A 21,291-nucleotide genomic window follows, 5' to 3' on the forward strand; every position below is an offset into this window, starting at 1 on the left:
AGCGGAGATGATCGTGGTTGCGAAAGCAGGTTTTGATAGTGAAGTGCAGGGGATAGGCACAGTGAAGCGCGGGCAAAATGAGTAAAATAGAGAGGAGGGGCAAAGTAATAAAGTGAAGAGGAAAAGACATTTGAAGCGAAGAGAGAGTACAAGATTGAGGTGAGAACAGAAGCCAGTGTGGTGAGAAGCGCCGATTGAATATGATAAGAGCTTCAGTAGGGGATATATGATCAGATCAAGTGATTGATCAGAGAAGAACAAGAGCCAAACGAGAAGTTACCCACGGTTTGTCGTTGAGGTTGAGAATCGAGCGAGTATCGTTATCCGTGCCGGCTGTGGTCGGAGCAGGTTCATGAGGAAAGCAGCAACTGGGGGAGTTCTTATGGGAAATGCCTTCAAGGGTCGAGATGAGGTGCATTTCCGTCACTGGTCCGTCATATCATGGCACTGATCTCAACATCATTCTGCGACTCGATGCCACCTCGGGCGCAAGGCTGAGCATTCTGTATGGAGAATGGGAGTTGTCCCTCTTCGGTTTAGTGCCTTGGCGGTGAGCGAGCTTGCCAAAACGTCACGATCCAGACATGTCGCGACACTGACTTCAAACTGCTGAAGTTCAGAGCACCCGTATCAATGAGATGCGCTCAAGCATGGCAGCTGTTTTCTTCTGTAAGAGCTGTTCCGATTCGCCATGCGGGCTTTCCATACAAGAGGCTGCACGTCCCATGCACCAATTGCCACCCATCACCGATCGCTAGACGGCATTTTGGCGTGGAATCAGTCCCGGCCTTTCTCTTACCGCCTGTGGTCTTTGGAGGGTTGCTGGTGACATTATGGACGTACAAGTGCTTCATGATGATTGTCTTCCAGAACAAAATCATCTATATGCCTTCAGCCCCACCGTTCTCCAGATCCGAAAAAGTTGGCGATTATGCATTGCATTGTAAGCCTGTGGCATGGGTAGAACATGACCTCAAGGCGGCAGATGGAACTGCGATCAAGATCTTAGAGGGCTCAGTGAAAGCTCCTACCGAAACCGAGGTGAATGATCATATTGTTGTTCTGTATTTTCAGGGGTAAGTAGTCCACACTCTGTGCTTCCGCACCTCTGAAACTCGACAGGAACGCATCGTCGCTACCGCCTCGGCTTCCCTATCTTTCAAGCATCTTGAAAACCTTGTTGCAACAGGAAACCGGAAAGAAGTACACCATTGTGGCTTTGTCTTATCGCGGTTTCTGGAAATCAAAGGGTAGCCCATCCCAAACCGGGATCGAGCTGGATGCCGAGGCGGCGTTGGAGTGGGTGCTCGGTCGCTACGACAGTGATCGAACCAGATTCGTGGTCTGGGGACAGTCCATTGGTGCAGGAGTTGCAACTGTGAGCCTTGCAAATCTATTGAGACACGGCAGCGCAAGCCTGCAACGATTCTCAGGGCTCCTCCTCGAGACACCTTTTGTGGATTTGAGAGCAATCCTCATTGCTCTTTATCCACAAAAATTTCTCCCTTATCGATATCTGGGCCCCTTCCTGCAGTCGACATGGGATAGCAAGACTGCTCTTAATCAGATCGGGAGGAGTAGGTCAAATATGAGGGTGTTGATTTTGGAAGCAGGTAACGACGAGATCGTGCCTTCAGGACAAGCGGCCACCTTGGAGCAGGTCTGTAGAGAAGAAAACCTGGAAGTGGATCGAAAAACAGTTGCTGGGGCTTTGCACACCGAGGTAATGGTCAAAAGCCAGGGCCGCAACCACATTGTGAGGTTTCTTCAATCCATCTAAGCAGGTAACAATAGACCTGCGCCACTCTCTCCAGTGCTCGACTGCGACCGTTGGAAAACGCAGCAAACCTGGTCTAGACGGGGATCATCTTCTGCATGACCTCCCTTTGTAGCGGCAGGGATGGCGGCCAGTAGGGAATCAAACCAGGGTGAAATATTATGGATCATGCCTCGTCTTTCGTCGTCGTCGCTCTTTCGTGCATCCCATCGAGGATCCAGAAGTGCATCAGTCTGGCCACCTTCCTCAAGGACGTAGACTTGGATTTCAGGCAATTCAACCCCATTCAGGGCTGCTCTCAGCTCACGCATGCGCGTCAATTCCCAGTACGATCGACTATGGGTACGATACACATAAATCGTCCGTAACAACGACAGAGTCGGGGCGACTGCGTGCAGATTGAAGGCCGCATTGAGGTCGGCTCTTGCGCCTCGCAACCTCGCTCTCAGGCGTTGAGACAAATGAATGGTCTGCACGGCGGTGTTTTCGACAAGCCAACGGAGGAGCGCTTCATATGCTTCGGCCGAGATGGCATCGTGCTGGCCGCTGTAGATGTGCGATTTGTTGATGCGTTGCAGGTGACGATGCGGGCACGAGGAAAACGCGACATCCAAGCCAAAGGCTAGGTTGATCTTTGGACCGCCGCGGGGCAAAGAATGAGAGAGATAAGAAGCGACGCGCAAGGGGGCGACATTGAGCACGGCGCGAGAATAGAAGACGGCGGCAGCTTCCTCGGAGACGGCTTTGTTGACGAAGAACAGGCCCGGGATGCCGGCCGGTCTCTCAGCATTGTTCCATGCCGGGTCGTAGAAAGCCTGGACTTTGAGTTGCTGTGCCGGGAGACTGAGGTCGTAGATTGTTTGGCGAATTTCAGAGGGGAGGCTGAGGAAGCTGGTCATGTTGGAAAAGAATCAATGACTATGTATGCCTAGGTAGGTGATGGTGAGGTGGCAGGATGGGGCATAGTTCCAATCGACCTGCTCAGCGTCGATGTACCTCGTAGTCGGCTGATCTGGCCACTGAAATGAGGATCAGTAGAGATGGGACTGCGGAGTACGCCATGCATTGAGGACGAGTGGGAGAGTCAAGTGCTACCGGGTCATAGGGCATCAACAGATCTGGAGACTCTTTAGCCTAAGCCTCACAGCTAAGCACCCGCAACACTGCAATGGGAATAGAATCAGGCACCAATTGGGGGAATGCCTGTGACACTGACAAAATGGGGAGAATTGGGCCAATGCTATCCATATCTTTGAGGAATTATCGCAATACCCACCAGTCAGATGGTCGTGATAGTCAATGGGGGCGAATGCCTGGCAGGCAGCAGATCATCAGTCTTGGAGAATCATCTGCACGATGACGGGCACGCACGGGGGAGACCCAGTGCCATGGCAAGATGTACATTTGGACAGATGCTTGACAGGCGAGGCAGCTTCTTGGAACAATCCACCGTCTTGACTAGAGCGACTAGTGACACCAAGGAAGCGGGAAGCTTGAAGGGCTGCGACCTGCGACCCGCGAGCCTGCGACCATATCGCGGGGGGTGACAATTGTGGCACAGTCAAGCGGTGAACAAACCACAACCCGGCAGCTTGCATGACTTCTCATGAGTTTCCCACGATCCTCTCTCTGCATTATTGAATCACATCCATATCCTCCCATCTTCTTGGACTCATTTCAACTGATCACGGACTCCTGCTCCTGCTCCTGCTCCTGCTCCTGCTCCCGCTCCCGCGCCCAAGCCACCCGATCTCCTCTTCTTGGATCAGAGAGACTCGACATCTGCCATCTGCCACTTGCTCCATTGCGACCAGTCCTTACTCCTCTACAAAGTCCCCTACCAGACAGCCTGGTCCTCTTCGCTCCTCCTCCGACGTCTCTACCTATTTAGTGTCCTTGCAACTGTGCGAATGGGCCAACTGACCATGAGAGCAAAGTCAACGCCAAAATCAACCAAGATCCCAGCTGTGATTATCAGCTGCACCTACTGTGCTCCTTCGCAATAATGGAGCCCAACCAGTCTGCGGGTGCCGCTCCTGGATTTTGGAGATATCTGATCAATCCAGACAAAAGCGCAACACTACAGTTCGAACAGCTGTGTCTGGGGTTTGCCAAAGTCATAGTAAGTCTATACCACTGTACATCGACGTCAACCTGCTTACTGGCCAAACAGGCGACCCTGGAGCCCGGACCTGACAACGAACTCACTCCACCACGTCTCGCCGCATTCTACCGAGCCGTCGGCGGCAACTACGACTCGCTCTTCCTCAAATCCTCCGATGGCGCCCTCTCCTTCATGTACCAAACTCTCGGCTGCTTTCACTCTCTGCAGCCTACCCCAAGTCCCTTCGAATCTCCCCGAATCCCATGTCTGACCCCGGCTGGATTTGCTCGTTGGCAAACAATCCAGCTTCTCCTCTGCCCCGAGGAGAATGTGGGTTTCATTCAGAAAGCCGTTCAGCTCTGGAATGTCCCCATGCCCAATGGCGGAACCTACCCAAAATACATCCCCAACGACGTCTTCCCGGCCAGGCCAGATGAAGAGATGGAGAGATGGCACAAGCTGGTGACTGGCAAACTGAACCAGGAAAACTACAATGTGCGGCGCTTAAAAAACTCCCCTTATCAGTCCCCGCACCTTGAGGCCTATGATCGACGAGACGGCTATTTCTCTGGCGCTCAGACAGGCCGTCCAACAAGGCCTCCACGTAGCAGCTCTCGCGACGACCAAGACCATCTGACTGATATCCATCGCAGACGGAGCAGTGTACCCGATTTCCCTTCGCCATCGGGAGAGAGGCCTTGGGATCCACGGAATCAATACGAAGCAAGGAAGACCCGCAGCCACTCAGCTCAAAGGCCATCACCAAAACCTCCGTCGCGCCAGCGGTCGCGCACAACCACGGTCCCTCCCGGTCACCACAAGACCTCGTCAAATAGCCCCTCAAATCGGAGACAAGGGACTGCCCCATCAGAGCAGCCCGGGCGACGTCCTTCGTCCGGGTACAACAATGCGCCGTACCGCTCTCCCGCGCGCAGTCCCTCAACTGTAGACGAAGATACCGGCAGCGAAGGAAGTTCCGAGGCCTCACAGATGGGTCGGCATCATCGCAGGTCTGACGAAGACCGAAAGAGCCGCCGCTCCTCCTTATGGGTACCCTCCTTCATGAAGTCGTCGCACAAACGTCGCCATTCTTCCGACGCAGGTTACCGCGCACCTGGCCCTGCATCCAAATCTTCGCAACCCTTGCGGCCCGAGTACTACCCACCTCGTGCGATCAAGCCCCCACCCCAGCCTCAACAGCCTTACGGGGGAGGCCGTCCACCGCAATGGCGTGAAACAGTCTGGGATAACGACACCCCCAGTACTACTCCCGCCACACCCATTCCAGAAAATGCCCAGGCACAGTTTGACCCACGCGCGCCGTCTATACGTTACCCAGACCAAGCAAACTTCGAACCATTGACGCGAGAAAGCAGCAGTGGAAGTGACCATAGGCAACGGCCCTCAGATTGGGACCGAGGGAATGCGCAGAGGCGACCGCTACAGCCGACTCCAAGGATTGCCACCGTAACGGGCGTGCAAGGGCGAAAATACCCTACCGCCGATCCATTGAGTCCCATCGACCGTCACCGGGCCCAAAATGGGCGTGGCAACTTTACTGCAACGGCTTGAACCCTTGTTTGAGCGAAGTTGCATTGCGAAACGGACCAACAATTGATGGCCACGATATGACGGATACGAACGAAACGACGACTGCTTGGGTCTACGAGGATAAGAAGCGCACGAATTAACGAGATGAAGACGGGATGACCTGCAAGTGAAGGACAGACCCTACTGCAGGCGGGGGGTTCTTGGCTTAGTGAAGAAGATTTTGTTCGGCGGCCTACGAGCATACAAACATGCCTTTCGACTGTGTTCAGTGCCTGGGAGGACAAGACCGCGTAGCAAATGAGCGCGGATTGCTGTGGTCCTTCTCTTCTTTTGCTCTTCTGGAATACAAAACTTTTGGGGGTGACTATTACAGCACGGATGGGTTAGCTTCGCAGCTCGACATGGTTAGTATAGTTACGCTTGCTCATTGTGAACAAGTTCAAAAACTCGGCTTCTAAACCTGTCCTGAAAGTCTCTGCGATTTCTCAATCATTTATTTCAAGGTCCAGATAAATTGTCCCGACTCGGAACCTCTTGTTCTGCTGCCCCCTGGGGTGCCTCCATTATATGCAGTATATATACCTGGATATACTTGGGCGGCCTCTACGTTGGCGCTTTTGATAGACAATACCTAGGTATTCCTCGGCGCGCATATGCATACGGGTGGTGGGACCCATGTATCCAATGTTCTGGACGACACCCAGGCGCTCTGACATGATTTTCCGAGGGCCTCGTTGAGAAATCCACGATGAGGGATTGGGATATCTGGAGTCCCCCTGACCCTGAACCGGACGAGATGAGCGGGGCCGCAGGGCAGGGCAGGGCAGGGCAGGGTAGGGCAAGGGTAACAAGGCTGTGTGTATTGAGCTTCTACACACTCGGGACAAAGTAATACCTAACTAGCTAGCCAGGAAGCTAAAGCGTTGAAACGGAGCATACCTAGATATTGCTTGATGCCAATGTTCGGCATGAAATAAGCCATTGATTTTTCTTTCGTGATATAGTATCTCGACTGGTGGGGCGGGGGGGGGGGGGGGGGGCGACTCAAACCCCACAAAAAGACTCTTGAGCTCATTCACAGCGCGCTTGCTTCTCGAATCCTATCCTCGCCTCCCCTCTCCCTGTCCTACTCCAGCGGATTCTCGGACCAACTACACGGTATTGTGTCACGGTGTGTGTGTCCAAACTCAGTAAACATAATAAGTCTGCCCCAACGGGACCACCTCCGCCGGTGCAGCGGTACAGTGCACGCCGTCAGCCTCGACCCTGTAGCTCTCCGGGTCGACCTTCATCTTCGGCGTGGTGTCATTGAACTTCATGTCCTTTTTGCCGACGTTGCGGCAGTTCTTGACGGCCTCGACGCGTTTCGAGAGGTTGTAGCTCGCCACGACGCCGGATGTCAGAGAGTGTTGGGAGACGAAGGTGATGTTCCGTGAGGGGACGTGCGCGCCGAACATGGGCCGCATGAGGACCGGTTGGACCGTGGGGATCGAGGCGTTGGGGTCGCCCTGTTAGGAAAGGGTTAGAGGGAAGTCGGACGGGAGAAGGCTGGGGGTAGAAAGGCGCACAAGGCTGGGGACACAATAGGGGACGAGGAGGGATGTGAGATGGTTCATGATATGCGCATCGCAAACATAATGCGGCAATGGAGAGTGTGTCGTCTATGCTTTGGAAGGGCGTACGTACCATTTGCGCATAGTTGATCATTCCTCCCTTGACCACCAAACTCGGCTTCGTCCCAAACATGCTCGGCTTCCAAAGCACCAGGTCGGCCACTTTGCCCACCTCGACGCTGCCCACCAAGTGACTCATCCCCTGCGCGATCGCCGGGTTGATCGTATACTTACTCACATACCTCTTGACTCGGAAGTTGTCCGCGTCGGTGCCCTCGTCTTCCTTCAGCGTGCCACGCTGCTGTTTGTTCTTGTGCGCCGTGTTCCACGTCCGAAGGATGACCTCACCGCAGCGACCCATGGCCTGCGAGTCGGACGACATCATGGAGATAGCACCCAAGTCGTGGAGCACGTCTTCGGCGGCGATGGTCTCTGCGCGAATGCGCGATTCCGCAAAGGCGACATCCTCGGGAATGTTTTTGGACAGGTGGTGACAGACCATCAGCATGTCCAGGTGCTCGTCCAACGTGTTCCTCGTGAACGGTCTCGTGGGATTCGTCGACGAAGGAAGGACGTTGGCGTGTTCAACCACGGAAATGATGTCGGGCGCGTGCCCGCCGCCAGCACCCTCGGTGTGGTACGTGTGGATGGTCCGGCCCTTGAACGCGGCGATGGAGGATTCCACGAAGCCAGACTCGTTGAGCGTGTCGGTGTGGATGAGGCATTGGACGTCGTATTCATCACATACTGATAGACAGGTATCGATCGCGGCCGGAGTGGTGCCCCAGTCTTCATGTAATTTGAGACCGCAGGCACCAGCTTCGCACTGCTCGCGGAGGGAAACCGGTGAGCTGTCATTTCCTTTACCTGTGATACCGTAATTGATGGGAAGAGAGTCGATCGCTTGAAGCATCTGTTTCATGTGCCATTTTCCGGGCGTGCAGGTCGTTGCGTTGGTACCTGTGCTAGGTCCGGTGCCACCTCCTAAGTAAGTGGTTATGCCGGCCGCGACAGATTCATAGGCCTGTTGAGGACAGATGAGATGAATGTGCGAGTCGATACCCCCCGCGGTGAGGATGCTGTGCTCGCCTGCGATGACATCGGTGCCATTGCCAACTATCATGTTGGGATGGACGCCCTCCATGACGTCCGGATTGCCAGCCTTGCCAATGCCCACAATGAGACCGTCCTTGATTCCAACATCAGCCTTGTAGATGCCGGACCAGTCGACAATAAGGGCATTTGTGATGACAGTGTCGAGCACATCAGCATCTTTCCGATCAGATGCTTGTCCCATGCCTTCTCGAAGAGTTTTCCCGCCACCGAACTTGCATTCTTCACCGTAGACTGTCAAGTCCTTTTCGACTTTGATCCAGAGGTCTGTCGTCCCCAACCGGACAAGATCGCCAGTCGTGGGACCGAACATGCCGGCATAGTCTGCACGGGTCATGGATGCGACGTCTATATGGGCCAAGTCACCGGCGGGTTCAGTAACATGGGCAAATCCAGCTTGCTGAAGTTTCTGCACGATTTCTTCCGCACGAGATACATCAACAGGACCCGAAGCGAGGTTGTTTCCGCCATGTATCGTCTTGTTGCCTGCAATTTCGACCAGTGTGACTGTCTTTGTGTCTCCAGGTTCGAAACGGACCGAAGTCCCTGCTGGGATGTCCAAACGGAAACCATATGCTCTGCCTCTGTCAAATTCAAGTTGCGGATTTGTTTCAATAAAGTGATAATGAGAGCCAATCTGTAGAACCAAGATAGTCAGCCTTGGGAATAATACCTGACAGAGCCGGGGTTCGTCGATACCTGTATTGGTCTATCGCCCTTGCTAGTGACCTTTAACTGGATTCTCTTCCGTCCCTCGTTCAACGTAATCTTGCCTTCCTTGACCGGAACAACGGCACCTGGCATTTTCTTACTATCATACTCACTTTCGTCTAGCAAGGGAAATGCGTCCTTCGATGGCACAGGAAGGAAGCTTCCATAAAGAGCCTTTTCAAGATCTCCATCGTCGGAACTGATTGGGTGATGGACAGTGACGAGGTAAGTGCCAGTCTTGAAGGTACCCTCGACTTGTAGCTCGGTCAAGGTGGAGAGAACAGAGGGAAGGACATGTCGTCGACCAAGCATGGTCTTCCCAATGGACATGAGGTCGGCAACCGTGTGGTTTCCATCGCGAATCAGCTAGAACAACCCGATCATTAGGAGATGTGGTTCGCGATCGCTGAGCTCTTTGACAATACCTCTTGCAAATTGCTGGCGATAAGCGCCTACAGAGCAGATCAGTCCATTTTTCCGAGGTCCTCTTCCAGAGAGTCTCATACGCAAGCCTCCGAATGGTTCAACTTAACACCTCGAGCAAGTCTTCTTTGTGCTAAAAAGCCGAGCTGGGATATAACAAGCTTATCTAACTGTAACAGGAGTCGAAGAAGTCAGTGACAGGCCTCTTCCAGGTCATAGACTCTCCCAGAACATTCGCACCTCTTTTGGAACGAGCTGCATATTGGACACTGCCCCTAACAGAGGCGCTTGCAGGTAAGAACTTCGGCTTCGAAGAATTTCATCGTTGTCCCATCAGGGAGGCAATGTCTTTTATCTATGTCGATTCAGCCTGTCATGGTCGAGGGGCCATGCGGGGCAACGGAAGAGCTTGAAGTGGCATGAGGGCAGGTCTGGATAAGAAAAGAACCCCATAGTTCGTGCCACTAGGAGGCCTTCAAGTGGTTCTTTCGCAACAAGTCCTCAATGGCTGCAAACTTCGTAAACACATGCGTGGGGGCTTAGTGTGGAGAAGAGATCAAGACAGGAACTTTGTTTTGTCCTGGTGCGTCATCTATCGCGTCCGTTGAGAAGATTATCACAGGAACGCTCAAGCCAGGGCATTGGGAGCAGCTTCAAGGACATTTCAACATTGACGGCGTTGCACAGACTAGTTACTCGGCCCTTTGCATGGCGCTCAATACTATTTCTGCAATGCGCCGAACAGGAACCGCCTTTCATTATGAACACTCCACGACAGGAGAACAACCTCATGGCAGCGAGAGTCGAGTTCTTGAATCAAAAGATTCTCCAGACCGAAAACCGAAACCCATAACGAATGATCATGTGCACGCACCCACAAACAAGCGTCACTCCCCACCAGGATCGTTCGAGTGCATTCATTTCTTAGACTTTTTGGACTTCTCGACCTTGGTTGGGGCAGCAGCTTCCCTCCTGCTCTTCTTCGACTTCCTATCCTTCTCTGGGGACTTGGCTTCGGCCTTGGGAGTTGCTTTGCTGGGAGTAGGTTCGGCGTCTTTGGTCTTGCGTCTCTTGGATTTCGGAGGTGTAGGCTCGGGAGCTGGAGCTGGAGCCTCTTCCTCGTCTTCTTCTTCCTCAACTGGCTCTTCCTCCGTCTCTGCTTCGGCATCGAGACCAGCGATGTGCTCAGGAGCTTTACCCATCTCAACCAGACGCGCTGCAGTTTCGTCGTCAGGGACGGGTTGACCGGCTTTGTAAGCTGCCATCTTGACGCGGTATGCAGCCAGGTTCTTCTGGTACTTGTCATCCCAAATCTGTGCGGAGGTCAGCGAGTGCTAGCAACGACGAACAGATACCGGCAAGAGACGTACGCTCTTCTCAGCAGGGCTCATCTCGGTCCATCTACGCGTTCCTTCATCTGCAACTTCCTTCGGCTTCGCTGAGTCGCCCAATTCCTTCGCAATAGTGGCACGAGCACTTTGCATGTAGAGGAAGTATGGGGTCAGGGCACGCTTTGGTGCGTTAGGATCATGCGGTGTCCGCTTGCGCTTCTTCTTCCCATCGACCTCTGGTTCGGGTGCAGCAGCTGGAGCAGCATCGGCAGGGCGAGCGCTCAAGAGTCCTGATTCGGTAAGGATACTGGTGAGGTTGGCGTCAATGGGGTTCAGGCCGTGTTTGCCAGGGGTGAGGACGGTGTTGGCATGCTGAATGTAGGCGCGAGAGAGGTCTTGGACAGAGGACTGGAGTGTTGCAAGAGCAACAATGACCTGATGGTATGTGTGAGTAAATGCCACTCGATCATTTTGCACTTCGTGAACAAGCTCGCCAAGGCCAGCCAAATCTTCAGTAAGAACATCAACGCATCTGATGGCGGCACGGTTCAACAGGTGCCCGAACTCAATATGTGCGGCACTCAGGTTGACACGACCCGGGCTTGAAGACATGGCGAAAGGCAACAAACCATAGAACCAAGGATGTGTGCTACATAAATTGGAAATTGTGCGAGCGACAGTGAGGTGAGGTGCAGATGGGGAGAGACAGTGAGGTATGTGTTGTGGTTGAATGCGAGTCGGGGTAGAGCCTCGTCGCGGGGTTGAGGGTTTGTCACGGTTGGTCTGACGCGTGTTGTGGGTGGTGAGGCAGGATGAACAACAGGAAGAGGAATATATCCCCAAAAATTGGTCTCACGTACCGAATCTCGAGTTCGCTGGAAATCAGCGATATTGACCTGAGTCGTCGCAGACTCTGGATCGTGTGTCTTCTTCGCCATGGCACCTTACAGGTAGGTATGTGCTAATGGTTTGGGCAATTGACAATGCAGGCGCCTGTAAGCGACAGCGATGGGAGGTTGTAAGGCTGAGCTTTAACTAAAGGATGGGTGGCGGGAAGTTGAAGCCAGAACGCGAGGGCCGTCTGGGATGAAAGCGAGAGGTGGAAGATGCAGAAAGGAAACGGGGGCGAGGGCGAGGGCAGCGGGGGGGCGGCTTGTTTAAGTGGGCGAGCGAGGTGCTTGGGCAGCCGCTGGATCAACCCTGAGGGTGAAGAGCGAGAGAGGGAAAAAAACCAGCAGCAGCGGGAGGATTGATCACGACCACCTCGCAGCTCCCCCCTCTTTTTTTAAACCCCCGTGCCCCCCTCGCCTTCTGTTCGGCCTCTAAGGATGCCGGGATGCTCTCTGTAGGCTGCTTGTTTCGGTGTCCTGCAAACCCCACTGTCGCGCCGCTAAGGGTGCCTTCTCAGGTCTAATTGGCTCCTAACTGGAGCTGCCTCGCTGAAGCTCCTGCACTGTGCCGGCTCTAAACTTGTAGGCTTCAGTATTATTCGCCCCCGAGGGCACAGGTCACCTCTCTCTGCTGCAACACATGGGCTTGTTTACCCCCAAACCCTGCTTCTCCTGCAAGCTAAAACAGCCTAGCCTAGGCTCACTCGCTGGACTTGTACTCTGCATTTGGAACCCAGCCCTCGTTCACTGCCGACCACAGGCATTGCTTGGTGCCGTGAACTGGTTATGCAGGATACGAAGCTTCCCCTCAGAGACATCTCAACGACACCGCATCCTCTCCAACTCCTCGAGCTGCAGGCGCTGTGCCCTGCCCCAGTCCGCACTTTTCGGTGCCAGTCTGACAGATGCAAATCGTTTGCTTATGCTTCTCGCGTTGTTCACCGTCCGGTCTCTTAGAAAGAGTCTGTGAGGACAGAGCTGCCCTGGCATTCACGCTCTCGCGTTGCCCAAAACGAGGACTTCCGCTTGACTAACAAAACATCATAGCGAGCAGCGAAACCAACACCGCTGTTGGGAGCACAATGACGGGAGTTGGGGGAGGGCTGGTAGGCAACACCGAGCAAGCTTAAAGGGCGGCTCTGAAACCCAGCTGGCAGAGCTCAAGCTGGGAAGCTCCGGAATCTCTGGAAGCTGGCAGCACAGCGGGATTGCCAGTCAGACCACCCTGCACGGCCTTGGACTCGCAATTTGGATCATCGGCGCCCCATCAAGCTGCATAAGCGCTTCTGGGCGGTCGCCTACGTCGAGATTTTGGAGCCTGTCTGACGGACATCTTCAGGCTGAAAGCGCCCAGCCCACGGCTTAGTCGACCGTCTTAATTTCAGTTGACAGCCACAGTGGTGACGGCTACGAAGACTGTTGCTCTGGACCCCCAACAGTCCCCGTCGCTCCCGACAAATCAGCGCCTGGCAGCATCTTTGTTGGCTGTCCCTTTTGGGCGTCCCAGGCCCATCACTCCATCCAACGACCCGCCCGAGCCGGATCCTGTCCACCGTGTCTTGTGAAGGCCCTGGCACCCCCGGTCATGCCTGTTATTTCGTGGCCACCACCGTCCGGCAAGCTCTACCCCCGGCAGCTTCCACAGGCGCTCTTGTCCTTCTACTTCTGGCCTTTCGTGGCGTTGCCAAACTAGCTGGGGGTAATTACTCTCCAATCTCGATTAGACGAGACCGACAAAGGGCCTTTCGTCCCCCCTCATCGGCGCCTCTCTTCACGGCGTCCCGCCTTTACCTCATTGCTGAGGTGCGCCTGGTGCTCCTGTTCCGGGGCATCTACGGAGGTCGTTGTAGGCATGCCCCTCTGTACCATGAACTCCGCAACCTGCGACTGGCAGCAAGCATGGCAATAGCGAGGAGCCCATCGGGGCGACCCCGAGCCTTCACTGCGTTCTGTCGCCTGGACCTCAACCATAATCCGCCAGCTACAGCAGATATCTCGCACTCTCCAAGCACTTCTACGTACCCTGTTCTTAGGCGCAGAGGTGCCTTTCCCCGTGCATCTCTCCCTTGCTCCAGAGCATGGCCCGTCTTTTCAGTGGTACCTGCATTGGGGGCAGCCAACTCTCTGCAGCTCTAACTCAACAAGAAGTCCTCGGCTTAACTGGATTGTCATACCAAATAATAACCCTGGACCCGTTTGCAGATAACGCAGAACAGCACGCTCATACAGCATCTTGCCCCCGTTCTTGAGCACCCCCAGCCCTGCCATGCTGCACTGAAGCCCACCAGAAGCATTAACGGAGATCCTGCTCTCAATATCCTTTTTCTCCTCCACCATATGATGTGCACAACTCGTGATTCAACAATGTCGACTTGTGACCATGTATTACCAATACCGTCAATCTTACTGACCCGGTTGACAGACTCATGCAGATTTATTTTTCGATCATCCAAGTGTTTATCAACGCTACTGGAGCACTTGTAACTACCTCGTCACCTGCATCCCAGCATAGAAAGGGAAATACATGGGTGTTATGGTGAGGGTATGCCCTCGCAAACTCCGCTGCGGCGTCGGCATCATTGGCGGATTCGAGGACCAGAGCGGCTAACCCGTACAAGGTACTCGTAGGGTGAGGACCTTCCTGCAAGGCTACCTAGGTAGATTGTAGCCTAGCACGCCTAGTCTGGACCCCGCTCGAGGCTGAGTTTTCAGACCACAGTCCACGCCGCGCCACCCATAAAGGACCTATTCAGTCTCTCTTTTCATGCTCATATCCAAGCTTACGCAGCTGCCAGGGATCACTGCATCAGGGTAGATTTCCGAACGCGAGAACGATAGAAAAGCCATCGGTGTCGAGGACGGGATAAGGCCAGACCGCCTCATGAGTCGACGCTTGAACTTCTGCTTCCTGGATGCCCATTCCTATAGAACGGCCTGAAGACGAATCCAGACTCGACGAGAGAGTCTTGGACGTTCGTCATCGTATAAAAGTCTTATTGCCTATAAGAGAGAGAGAGAAAAGGAGGCCGATCAACCTCGCGCCTCCCTATGAACCTAGGTAGGTTATATTCGACATCCCGCTCGAGAAAGTCCTTTCTGCTCAGTCGCACCCAACAACCACCAACTTGTCCAACCCCCCTTCGAGAGGATCCAATCGACGAATAACACGAGGAGTCTCGGATGTGGTTTGCGATACGAGACCCGAAATTATTTTCCTTCAGTGACCCGTTACACCATGCGAGCCCGAGAAGCAGAACTTTCGCGTAAGAGCACTCATTGTTCTTATTTTTTTGTTCAAAGCTAGTGTCCAAGTGGCTGGCCGGACTCCCCCCTCTCGAGAGAAGATCTGAGAACGAACCAAGCAGGAAGGGGGTGAGAAGGGAGGGCGAAGGCAGCAAGCCACATTGGAATGGTACCGAAAGCTTCCGTATTGACAATCTACTCGATTTTGTCTTTGTATAGGGCGAGTGGATGGTTCACGCGATCGAGCAAGTCTGTCTCTAGGTTCCTCTATATGTACAAAGTTTAGGTGACTGTTGTATACTTTTTTTCCAGTACAGCCTCTTGTTCATTCTTTTTCCGCTAAACATTCTCTTCTCCCCCTCATCTCGTGATCTCCTCTCTCTCTTCCTGGTCTTTTCAGCCTCTTCATTCTTTCCCGGAAATCCATCTCCATTGACGAAAGAATGGGATGCTTCAACACGCCAAAGACTAAAATTTAAACACTTGTTCCTTGGTGTAGCCCAGCTCCTTCAGTATGCCAGTCAACTCGCCTTGATCTTGCGGAGACGTCTTCGCTCCACTGATCGCCTTGTACATGCCCGGGGGCCCACACACAAAGATCTTAATATTCTCGCTCTTCGGATCCGGGATGACCTCCTTCAACAATTCCTTGGTGATGAACCCTTTGCCGTACGGCCAGCTCTCGGGCGGGTTGTCCAGGGTAAAGAAGCACCGGAACCGCTGGGGGAACTCGTTCTCCAGCGACGACAGCTCCTGCTTGAGTAGGATGTCTTCTTCCTTGATGTTTCCAAAGACGAGCGATACTTTGGTCTTGTCCTCCGGGTTCTTGAAGATGGCGCGGATCAACTGGTACATTGGCGTTATACCCGTACCACCGGCGATGAGCGTGATGTGGTCGTGCTTGTTTGGTTGCCAGGGGTATTTTGGGATGGGACCTTTGAACGAGAGGCTGTCACCTGGTTTCATGGAGTGGATGTGTTCGGACATTGGCCCCTTGGGGTAGACTTTGATCAGGAGTTCGAGATAGCCTTTCACGTCTGCAGGAGTCAAGTGAGTTGGGAGAAAGACGGTAGACTGGAAAGGGGACGGTTTACCTTCATCATTGATGGGCGTGTATGGCCTGATGACGGGCTTTTCCTGGTCGTCTGGTTTGAATTTCGTGATGATGGCAGCTTTTTGCAAACAGATCAGTGACCATGACCCAACAACATGTAGTTCAATATCCCTCTGAAAACCTACAAGCGACGTTCAATCCGCTGACGTGCTCCTTCTCCGGCAACTCGAACTTGAACCGCTTGGTGTTGTGGTTGTACGGGATGATCTCGGCCAGCTTTAGATCGACAAACCCTTGCTCGCCGCCCGTGAAGGTCTTTCCGGGCTCACCGCCCTGCTTGTCCATTTTCTGCGCATCGTCCGAGGGCTTGGGGGCGTCGGCTTTGGCAGTCTTGCTGTTGGATCCTAGGAAATTGTAGCCGAGGACGCCTGCGCCGACTGCAACGGCGCCCACGATCCAGGGCGTCGACGAGGAGGACGGCTTCTGAGCTTCGGTTGCGTATGTGCGGAAGTTCTGCGCGCGAGAAGAGGGACGTTGTGAGCTCATTTGTAAGCTGGAAGATTGACCACCAGCGTCCATTGAGGGAGCATGGGTGCTTCTCACAAAGTAGGGGACATGAGGAAGGTGACGTACCTGGCGAAGAGGCCCGCAGGACCTCAGGACCGACCTAGCAAGCATGGTGGAAGAGCTTTGGTGTGGTAGGAGGTGATAAGAACGAGGAGCAGAGAAGATTAAAAAGGCGATTGTGAGACGTCCAGGGAAATGGCGATGGCGTCAACAATGAGATTTGGTGCTTGGAGCACCGAGCTGGAGATGCAGCACAGGCACGCGTAGCCAATTGACAAGCTCCCTCGGCCTTTACAGCATCCGAGCCTTTTAAGGCCGAGCAAGCCTTACAACTTCACAGAAGAGCGGCTTGCATCTAATGAATATCTATATGTATATATACAGAGCACTCTACAGAGTAGACATGCTTGTTATTTATATCAAAGACCCACTTCAGGGCTGTTTTACCAGATCTCCCTCTGATACACCTTGCTCCTCACAGCTCGTTCTCCTCAATATCATGTCCAATGTGGCCTACACTTCTCAAAGGTATTGCATCCCAGTCCGAGCTGTCATTGTGTTCCAGGCATCTTTTTGCAGCCTTATATGCCCAGATCCTCTCTTGCCTCCGTATTAACTTCTCTTTCGCGTCGAGGGACAAGCTGTCCAGCTTGTATAGGCCTTGTAGTCCTCGCTGAGCTCCTGAGAGCCGCGACGACTGCTCTTCGATATCTTCATGAGATAGGACGAGTTGGTCTCCTGGCTGACTGTCGAAGACCGAGGGGGACAAGGGCTCATCGTTCGTATCGTCCTCCAACAAGTCGCAGTCCAGGCTCCTTCGGCGTTGCCGGAATGCTGCACGGGCCTGAGGGACGCCATCGGGGTTTGGCTCATACGCTTTTTGGTTGCAGCTCTCTAGATCTGGCTCTGCATCTCTGAGCCCAGCAGTCTTCTTGAGGGGGCTCAGAATCTCCATTTCTTCACCCACGCTTATATGATCGTCATTGTTGGTATTCTGAGATTCTGTCTCCTGAGTATCGTCGTCGGCTCGTTTCCTTTTGCCACTAGCACTCCTGGGACCATTCCCTTCCCTCAACTTTTCAACTACTTCTCTAGTCTCTTGATCAAAGTAGAATGTTTGCTCTGAACAGAGGTCTCCGAAAAGTGCTTGCATGCTGAGCTCCTCGGTCCAAGTCTCTGGGCAGACGGTACAGGGGCAGATATCCCTGGGTCGGAACAACCCAACAAAATCACGAAGCTCGTTATATGAGGAATGGCGAGAATAAGGAAAGTGTATGGTATCGCTTGTCACGATCCGAGGCCTTGACTCTTGAGTGGAGTGCATCTGCTCTAGAAGTGAAGTCTCTTTCTCGCCGTATCTCTTTGCTAGGAAGGGCACAAAATCCTTCAGCTGGATCTGACCCTTCTCGTCAAGTCCTAAATCGTCTGGTGCTTCGAGGGCGAGAGACAAGTCCCCTGTGGCTCCGAAATGTCCAAGTGCTCGAAGTATATTCAACCTCGACGTGGCGTCGTCCACGGAAGATGCAAAGAGGCTCATAAGCTGCTGGACAGAAGCGTGATCCTCGACCTTCAATTCAGACGTGGGATAGAGGTCTCTCGCGCCTCCTCCGGCCCCAAGCTCCCTGATCTCAGTCCCATCTTTGAGTCTCGAAATTATCGGAGTTATCCACTTGATGTTCTTCATTTTTTTGATTTCAGAGTGGCACTCCAGTCCGGGTTCGCAGCTATGAATCCTTGCGGTGCTGTCCAGGCTGAGGCAACCCGGAAGCTGACTGTTGCCGACAGTGAAGCCTGTCAGTGCAGCACTGTCATTACCGCCAGGATTTTCAATGCCGTCGCCAAATATCCGGAACTGATATTCGTTCACATGGATCCGGGATTGCAAAGTGTTGGATAGAGCGACCCAAACGTTCTCGTAGCCCAGAGTCCACGCCCTAAAGTAGAATATCGTGTCTGGAGGGCATTGTATCACTTTCTCAAGAAGCTCCTTCAGCCCCTCAGCTTTTGTTGGGAAGTTGCTGTATGGTTCATCGCGAGTGGCAAACGTGGTGTCGAGATAGAGGCAGTCAAGCAATTTCAAGCCGCAAGCATACGGAAGTAAGACGGGGTTTTGCACAATCGAATTCACCCACCACGGTTCAGCCCTGATGTCTCCCGTGTAAAGAATGGCCTTGCCATCGCCTTCAATCAGGAACATGACCGCACCAGGACAGTGGTTCGCGTCCAGCAATGTCACCCGAACTGTTAGTTTTGGGCCAAGCTCGATTGCCGTGACCGTGTTCATTGGCAGTGGTCTGAGGACTGTCTTCAGGTGCCGATAGTGCTGTTTGCGGGCCTCAAGGATGCCCTTCGCAAAGTTGATGCGATGGGGATACTTTTCCATGTTCAGCAGGATACGCTTGGTTGTAGCCGAGCAATACACAAAGGGCATTTTGACTGACTCCAGCCCAAGCAAGTGATCGCTATGGACATGGCTGAGAAAATAGGCAGCAGGCGCTGGCCTTCCTGGATGACGCCTGAAGTAGTCGATTCTGATACTGGGAAATTCCTTGACAAGACCATTAAACGTCGACATAATGGTCAATGCCGCCCATAAAACGACCAACCGGTCGAGGCTTTGCGGCGAACAGGTCGACTGCAAGGCTGTAAGATCTGGCACTTACCCCACAGGCTCAGCTCGTAGGGGAATGGGCATATTCGTGGGGTGACATTCGAAAAGGCGACCAGTCAAGAGGCTGCCCGGAACGGATCCTGACCAACAACAACCATGACCTGCAGGGATTTTTCGAGCGAGGTAGGGCCCGTAGGGGGCTGTTGTATCGGAAACACAGGCCAGAAGGGGATTGGCAGTAGAGAAGCCTCAGAGGTAATGGCGCAAAAGCTTGCCGCCTATTTGTCCGGTTGACGAATGCTGCACCCAGGCATCAGGGTCATGCACGGGCTGACCTGGCCACCTGACGAACGGGAAAACCGCCAAAGGCGAAAAGCGGGTATGGTCGTGATAGAGGACGTGACAGTGGTTCGAGGTTCGGAAGAGCAAATCCACTGGTTGGTGATGTGGCAGACCCAGTCGACCTGATCGTCGCTCAAGTGAAAGAAGAGGACAGCAAACAGGAAGTCTGAGGAGTCAGTGCCCATGGGATTGTGCCAACGCAGCGATTGCTGGCAGTCTGGAGCCAATTCACCGTCAATTCTCATTCAAATCCCCATCGTCTTCCCTCTTCTGGCTGCTCTTCACTGTTCGGACCGCAAACGAGGTACCGCTCTTCTGTCGGATATCGAATGTATAATAGGCAGAGCCGGTGACACTTCCCGCAAGTCGAAACCTTCAGGCTGGCGACGGTTGTGTCAGTTGACGCCTAGATTCTTTTCAAGAATAAGCATCGTCAGCGGCGGGCTTCAGGGAGCCTGTTCGCTGTTGGCCTCGCAGTCTCCAGCCAGTCTCCAGTCTGGTGGTACCTGAAGCTAAAAAGCGAGATCCTTGCCGCCCTCAGTGGGTGACGACTGACCAGCAAATCTAGCGGACTCCTTCGAATTCCATCCGGGAGCTGTCAAACCCTCAACGATCCCCCTCATTAATATACGAACCCTACCTGCTCTTCCGCAATACCTCCCTAGCTGCTACCTTCTACCTTCTACCTCCCACCTCCTACCTCATCCTACCGCCTCCCTCCAAATCCTATGATCTCTGTTCCGCCAGTCCTTCCACTGCAGACACCGCCATTCTCCCGCTGTCAGTCAAGTCTGCTCCACCCCTTGTACAGAGCTCCGAAGATCCAGAGATCACCTACGTAGCCCCGGCCGAACGTCGGTAGCCGATCACTTGCACCCACCGAGAGTGCTACCTACCTCTCACACAAGCCTGGTCTGGGTGCAAACGTTGGGGTCACAAGAGTCGTTCTCTGCAAGATACTGAGGAAAAGCCAGCAAAACTGGTGGACTCGCCCGCCCTGGGTAGACTATAGTCCATCATGAGAAAGCCGTGCATTCCAGAGTTGATCTACCAGAGGACGTTCCCGAAACCGAAGCAAGGCGATCCAGTCTCCTTCTACGCTCACATTCAACGTCATATCGTGGGTGAAGTCCGGGTCGAAGTACAGAACTTCTATGGAGCTCTCGACACCCTGGAAGCACAATATCCTGGCCTCGACTACACGTTCGCTCCTCACCGCCGTCGACTCTCAAGATACCCTTGGCATAGACGTCTTTTCCGCGTCCTCGACGAACTGGGGCTGACGGCCGATGAAATTCTGAATCTGTGTCAATGGGAAGGAACAAGGGCGGCCAAGGAAAGATACGAACGTGAAGCAGGCGTCGAGGTCCGAACTACCACAGCCGATGATGTCGTCGCAGCGCTGCCCGGAAATGGTCCCAGAGCAGTCTTTGAAGATCTGTCTCAACCAGAACCCGTCGACCGGGCAGCATCGAGTAGCGAGACACTGGTGGCGACCCCGGAGGAGGAAGAATACGAGGCCAAAGATGTGGACAGTCCCGCGTCAGCACCAGAAGATGAGGTCATGGATTTGCTACGCGATGCTATGCAATCCGGCCTACGTGGAGATTCTGCGGCATGGGAACAGTGGCTCAAAGAAACATTGGAGCGGCACGACGAAATTGACCTTGACCTGGTTATGACCGCTATTCGAGACCTGGAGCCTGAGACACTGAGAGCTATCCAACAGGCGGGCGAGGGTAACGAAACCATGTCACGGTCCCCTACGCCGCAATCCCATGCAGATGCATACCATGAAGCGAATCACCTTGACCGCGTCGAGACTGACAGCACCCACGTGTCTACTGAGAGTACACCCCTATCAATATTCGCGCGGAGGTCACAAACAGAAGCAGCCAGGTGAAGCTATGCTTCTTTCACGAAATTCTTCATATTTTCTCGTCATTGTTCTAGGTGGTATC

At 53.6% G+C, this 21,291-nt stretch overlaps 7 protein-coding genes across 7 annotated transcripts; 3 read left to right on the forward strand and 4 right to left on the reverse strand.

Annotated features, from left to right (window-relative positions):
* Window positions 1–855: 855 nt before the first annotated feature.
* Z520_01303 (uncharacterized protein) lies at window positions 856–1,780 on the forward strand (the record flags this gene model as incomplete). Its single annotated transcript, XM_016771821.1, has 2 exons — window positions 856–1,076; window positions 1,123–1,780. 2 exons carry the CDS (start codon window positions 856–858, stop codon window positions 1,778–1,780), a joined length of 879 nt encoding a protein of 292 aa, XP_016636960.1.
* A 2,002-nt stretch (window positions 1,781–3,782) lies between these two features.
* Window positions 3,783–5,453, forward strand: Z520_01304 (uncharacterized protein; the record flags this gene model as incomplete). The annotated part of the gene is made up of 2 exons (XM_016771822.1): window positions 3,783–3,899; window positions 3,951–5,453. 2 exons carry the CDS (start codon window positions 3,783–3,785, stop codon window positions 5,451–5,453), a joined length of 1,620 nt encoding a protein of 539 aa, XP_016636961.1.
* A 1,166-nt stretch (window positions 5,454–6,619) lies between these two features.
* On the reverse strand, window positions 6,620–9,199 carry Z520_01305 (urease; the record flags this gene model as incomplete). Its single annotated transcript, XM_016771823.1, has 3 exons — window positions 6,620–6,940; window positions 7,119–8,795; window positions 8,858–9,199. 3 exons carry the CDS (start codon window positions 9,197–9,199, stop codon window positions 6,620–6,622), a joined length of 2,340 nt encoding a protein of 779 aa, XP_016636962.1.
* A 1,010-nt stretch (window positions 9,200–10,209) lies between these two features.
* On the reverse strand, window positions 10,210–11,235 carry Z520_01306 (uncharacterized protein; the record flags this gene model as incomplete). Its single annotated transcript, XM_016771824.1, has 2 exons — window positions 10,210–10,605; window positions 10,663–11,235. The coding sequence occupies 2 exons, from the start codon at window positions 11,233–11,235 to the stop codon at window positions 10,210–10,212; spliced, it is 969 nt and encodes a 322-aa protein (XP_016636963.1).
* Window positions 11,236–15,224: 3,989 nt separating this feature from the next.
* Window positions 15,225–16,389, reverse strand: Z520_01307 (uncharacterized protein; the record flags this gene model as incomplete). Its single annotated transcript, XM_016771825.1, has 3 exons — window positions 15,225–15,793; window positions 15,851–15,928; window positions 15,996–16,389. The coding sequence occupies 3 exons, from the start codon at window positions 16,387–16,389 to the stop codon at window positions 15,225–15,227; spliced, it is 1,041 nt and encodes a 346-aa protein (XP_016636964.1).
* A 463-nt stretch (window positions 16,390–16,852) lies between these two features.
* Z520_01308 (uncharacterized protein) lies at window positions 16,853–18,808 on the reverse strand (the record flags this gene model as incomplete). The annotated part of the gene is made up of 1 exon (XM_016771826.1): window positions 16,853–18,808. The coding sequence occupies one exon, from the start codon at window positions 18,806–18,808 to the stop codon at window positions 16,853–16,855; it is 1,956 nt and encodes a 651-aa protein (XP_016636965.1).
* Window positions 18,809–20,348: 1,540 nt separating this feature from the next.
* On the forward strand, window positions 20,349–21,233 carry Z520_01309 (uncharacterized protein; the record flags this gene model as incomplete). The annotated part of the gene is made up of 1 exon (XM_016771827.1): window positions 20,349–21,233. One exon carries the CDS (start codon window positions 20,349–20,351, stop codon window positions 21,231–21,233), a length of 885 nt encoding a protein of 294 aa, XP_016636966.1.
* Between the last annotated feature and the right edge of the window lie 58 nt (window positions 21,234–21,291).

This window comes from Fonsecaea multimorphosa (assembly GCF_000836435.1).
Source record: "Fonsecaea multimorphosa CBS 102226 unplaced genomic scaffold supercont1.2, whole genome shotgun sequence".
Lineage (NCBI taxonomy): Eukaryota > Fungi > Ascomycota > Eurotiomycetes > Chaetothyriales > Herpotrichiellaceae > Fonsecaea > Fonsecaea multimorphosa.